This window comes from Bison bison, unplaced genomic scaffold (genome assembly GCF_000754665.1).
Source record: "Bison bison bison isolate TAMUID 2011002044 unplaced genomic scaffold, Bison_UMD1.0 scf7180017864223, whole genome shotgun sequence".
Classification (NCBI taxonomy): Eukaryota; Metazoa; Chordata; class Mammalia; order Artiodactyla; family Bovidae; genus Bison; species Bison bison.
The window spans coordinates 2,649,740-2,653,862 of NW_011494795.1; the positions used below are offsets into that span (position 1 = coordinate 2,649,740).

Sequence of the window (4,123 nt, forward strand, 5' to 3'; positions counted from 1 at the left end):
AACGTGGTGGCGGCGGCGGGGGGCTGCGTTGGAGGTGAGTGAGGGGTGCGCGAGAAGCGGCGGCTGGGGTCGCTCCGTGGCGTCCGGGACTCCGGGTCGCGGAGGTTGGCTGGGCGGCGAGGCCCCGGGGCGGGGGGCGCGCGCCGAGGCGGCTGGGCCCGCACGGGGCGTCTCTCGGGCCGTCCGGGCCAGGCTTGTCCGGTTGTCGTGGAAACCGGCGGCTCTCGGGGGCCCGGGCGCGGTCTCGGGGGGCGGGTCCCGCAGGCCAGCTGCAGGGGGTGAGGGCGGCCTAGCCTGAAGGTTCCAGGAGGTCACCTGCGGCCACCGCCCCCTGCGTCCCTCCGAATGCAGTCCCCCCAACCGTGGCGGCCCCCTTGGAGAGGGGCGCCTGCAGGCGGGCACGGAGCATAGGGGCCCGTCACCCTCTTCTCCAGGGTCGGGGCGACACCCCCCCCCCCCGCAACGCCCACAGCCTATTCTGGTTTTCCTGTTCACACAGTAGCACGTTCCCCGCTCGTGTGCCAGCTGAAAGCATTGTCTCCCAGCGATTTCTGTACCATTTCCAGCCCCTCGACAAAATAGTGTCTCTTAAGAAAACACGCAGGCCTGGGGCTCCTGGGGACCCCTGCGGAAGAAACAGGATTATCCCATTTCGGAGCCAGTGGGTGGGGCCGGGGCGGGGCTGCAGACCCAGACACCCGGGCTCCCAGCACCTACCTGGTCAAGTGTTTGATTAATCTGAATTGCTGGAAAGAATTTTCCAGCCCTGATTACAGGTGTCTCTGGTTAGTTACAGGTGTCTCCCATTAGCTCCGGCAGCCTCTGGAGTATGCTGGAGAGAGGAGAAGTCCTTAATCTCACAGACAGAAAAGTCAGACCCCTCTCAGGAGGCTAGCACGCCTGAATTAAATCTGATTAGATTATTTTCATCTTTTAAAAGTGTGGCTCTGGCCGGAGCTGTCAATGTAGGATTTATGGCTGGTCGGAATCAGACAGAGCCTGTGAATCCACCCTCTTCCTTTCCTGCCCCGGTGGAAATGCTAATGGATCCCACATTGCAGTGTTGGAACGGCAGTGTCCCTCCACCCATTCGGTCAGCCCCGCACTGACCTCACTCGCTGCTGTGACTTGAGCTTGTTTTCATCAGAAATTGGACTCTTTTCTTGAGAACAAGAGAAAAACATTCTCCAGGAGAAGCAACAGCAGGCGACCTGCAGCCTTGGGCCCGTGTTTCCCCAAGTTTTTGTGTGAAAGAGGAGGGGACTGAGCAGAAGAGGAAAAGGCTGGTCATGCTTCCAAAAAAACAGATCTTGTTACCCCGGGTGTGCTCCGCTCCGTAGGAAACTCCTGCACGCCTCTTGCCCTTTGCAAAAAACTCGGGCGTCCCATTCTGACAAACAGGCTGTACTCTGCATTCTCTGTGTGATTGTGGGGGAAGGGTGCGTGTGAGCAAGTGGTCATGCTCCGTGGTCCCTCCCTGAAGGTGGCCACAGAGGGCATGATCATGAGGAGGCGAGAGTCTCCTGGTAGAATGGATCCAGCCCATCAGGGTCTGTATTTACTGGGACTTCTTGGGGCTCAAGAAGCTGTTGCTGGAAGGGAATGAGTCAGTGTCTCCTAAGTTTTTCTGCCCCTTTTTTGTTGATGTTGCTAACTTTGCCCCAGAGGAGGGGGGCTCCCTTCCATGACTCTACACGTAGCAGCTATGTGTCTGTGATTTTCTGTTTTTAATTAAAGCAGAATCACACAAGCTTTAGAACCTGTAAGAGCCTTACGGAACCTGTAAAGATGCACCCCCTGGTGCAAAACAGCTTTTTACTTCTTCGTTGTATCTGCTCTGCTCAGTTGCTAAGTCGTGTCCAGCTCTTTTTGACCCCATGGACTGTAGCCCGCCAGACTCCTCTGTCCGTGGGATTCTCCAGGCAAGAATACTGGAATGGGTGGCCTATCCTTCCCACAGGGGATCTTCCTGACCCAGGGATTGAACGCGTGTCTCCTGCATTGGCAGGCGGGTTCTTTACCACTGAGCCACTTAGGAAGGCCTCTGTTGTGTCTGGGGCCTTTTAAATCCCCGCATTTATTACTTCCTGACTTCTCTGTGAGTTGGCCTTCTGCTGAGACACGGCTTCCGCCATTTTCAGCATTGTATTTATTTATTCTGTACTTGGACATCATCTCCGAACATAGAGCTTTCTCTGCCAGACATCCCTGGCGGACCGCGGGGCTGGGTCAGGGCTGAGGGGGCTGTGCTCGAGGTGAGCCGTGCGTCTATGGAGGGTCAGGTCCACGGAGAACGGGTGGTGGCCAGAGGCACGACTTGGAATTTTGTGAGGCGGGTGGTGTGCCTCTCAGGAGGTGCGGTGGCTTGAAGGCACTCGCGTGGTGTGCGAACCATAGCCGTGTGCTTGTCATGTGAGGCCCAGCGGAGACGCTTCTGTGGTAGGTTCAGTCGGGGCTTCGGACGGGTCCGAGATGGGGAGCCAAGCCAGCTCTGCACTCCACGGCCTCTGATTGGGAGGCTGGTGCACCTTCCTCAGGGAGTTCGGAGTCGCTCCTTTCCAGCTGGACTCGAGCCCGGAGGCCTCGTGCGCTCCTCCGCTGAGGACCCCTGGCTGTTTTCAGCAGGTTGGGGCTTCAGAAAGCTGGCCCACAGCACGGGGCTCTGCGGTGGTGAGCCTGCACAGCGGGCTGTTAGCGCAGGGGGCCCCAGCCCAGCCAGTGGGCACGCGTTAGCATTCAGAAGCCAGTCTTTGGGGTGTGATGTTGTTAGGAGCATTTTGAAGAGTTCAGGGTCCTCTGAGGATGGTTCTGGAGGAACAGAAGGGCAGGTCTGCTGCTCAGCCTTCATTCCCACAGCCCTGGGGTCGGGGTGGGGGTGATGACCTCACAGGCCGGGACCCGGGGCCAGGGGCCAGCCAGCCGGGAAGAATGCGGTTCGATGTCGGTGCCTGGGCTGGGGGCCTCACCCGGTTTGGGTCCGGCGGTGTGGGCGTGGATCCTCGTCTTCAGGGGGCTCCCTGGTCACTTCTCCCACCTGGGGCAGTCCCTTCCCCCCCCAGGAAGCCCCTCCCAGCACCTGTGAGTCAGGGCTGAGGCGATGACTGTGGTGGAGTCCCGTGCTGACGCTGGTCACTGGGGCCGGTGCCCAGAGCTGCTCTCACCAGGGCCTGGCCTGGGTTTCCAGAGCCTTCTAGAAAGCGGACCTGCCTCTCTGGTCTGCTTGCCTGGAGGGGGCGCAGAGTCGGGAGCTGGCGGTGCTTGGGCTCCCCCAGTGGTCGTGAGCCCCGAGTTTCTGTGGAGGAGGACGTCTTCCTTCCCCTCCACCCGCCCGGAGCTCGTGGGGAGAGGGCCCGGAACCCCGCTCTCTGGAACCCTAGGCCTCTGAGGCCCCAAGTGCACGAGAGTCGAGACTTTAGGAACACTCCTCAGCATCTCAGCGCTGTGTTCTGATTTCCTCGGCAAGATGGCCCCTCTGGCCTGGCCAGGGCCCACGCCAGGCTGGACGCCGTGGGTGGACCCTGGCATTCCAGCCATGCCTCCGCTGCTTCTGGAAGAGCCCTTTTGTGTCCGTTGTGGTCATGTGTCCATTTGAGTGCTGCCGTCCTGGAAAGTGGCTCCTCCAAACCAGGACCGGTCCGCCCGGAGCAGCGTGTCGGGGGCTTGTGTGCTGGTGGCGGGCGGCTGTCTGCGGTTGTCTCTGCCTGTTGGCTGGCTGCGTTGCTGTGTGCACTGAGTCTCTCGGAGCACAGGTGGGGCAGGTGGCGTTTAGGGGAGGCACGCTGGACTCTGCCCTGGCTCTGGGCATCTCTTGTCTGCCCTTGAGTGACCTCTCGGAGCTTCCTAGTGATGGCTTTCCTTGAAGGGAACCCCAGCTGCTCCAGACATGCTCTGTCCCCTGCGGTCCCACCGGCTTCGGCTGTATCCTCCCTGTTTGATTGCTCCAAGGTGCTGTGTCCGCAGCTTCTGCTGGGGCAGCGGGCCCTGGGCAGCCGTCCAGTCTGGTGAAGTTCTCCCTAGCCTTGTGGGCTCCTGCTGGTCGGTGCTCACCCACCTTTCATTTTCTCCCAGGACGCGGCCTCTTCCCTGCCGCTGGCCAGAGTCCCGGGTGCTCGTCGGTGAAGAC

General features: G+C 60.4%; 1 protein-coding gene across 1 annotated transcript in view; it reads left to right on the forward strand.

Annotated features, from left to right (window-relative positions):
- Positions 1 to 2,938: 2,938 nt before the first annotated feature.
- RADIL (Ras association and DIL domains) overlaps positions 2,939 to 4,123 on the forward strand; it is a 53,202-nt gene continuing 52,017 nt past the window's right edge. Inside the window, 3 exon segments of the mRNA XM_010845800.1 lie at positions 2,939 to 3,078; positions 3,946 to 4,001; positions 4,069 to 4,115. Of these exon segments, the coding sequence (XP_010844102.1) occupies positions 2,939 to 3,078; positions 3,946 to 4,001; positions 4,069 to 4,115 (243 nt within the window).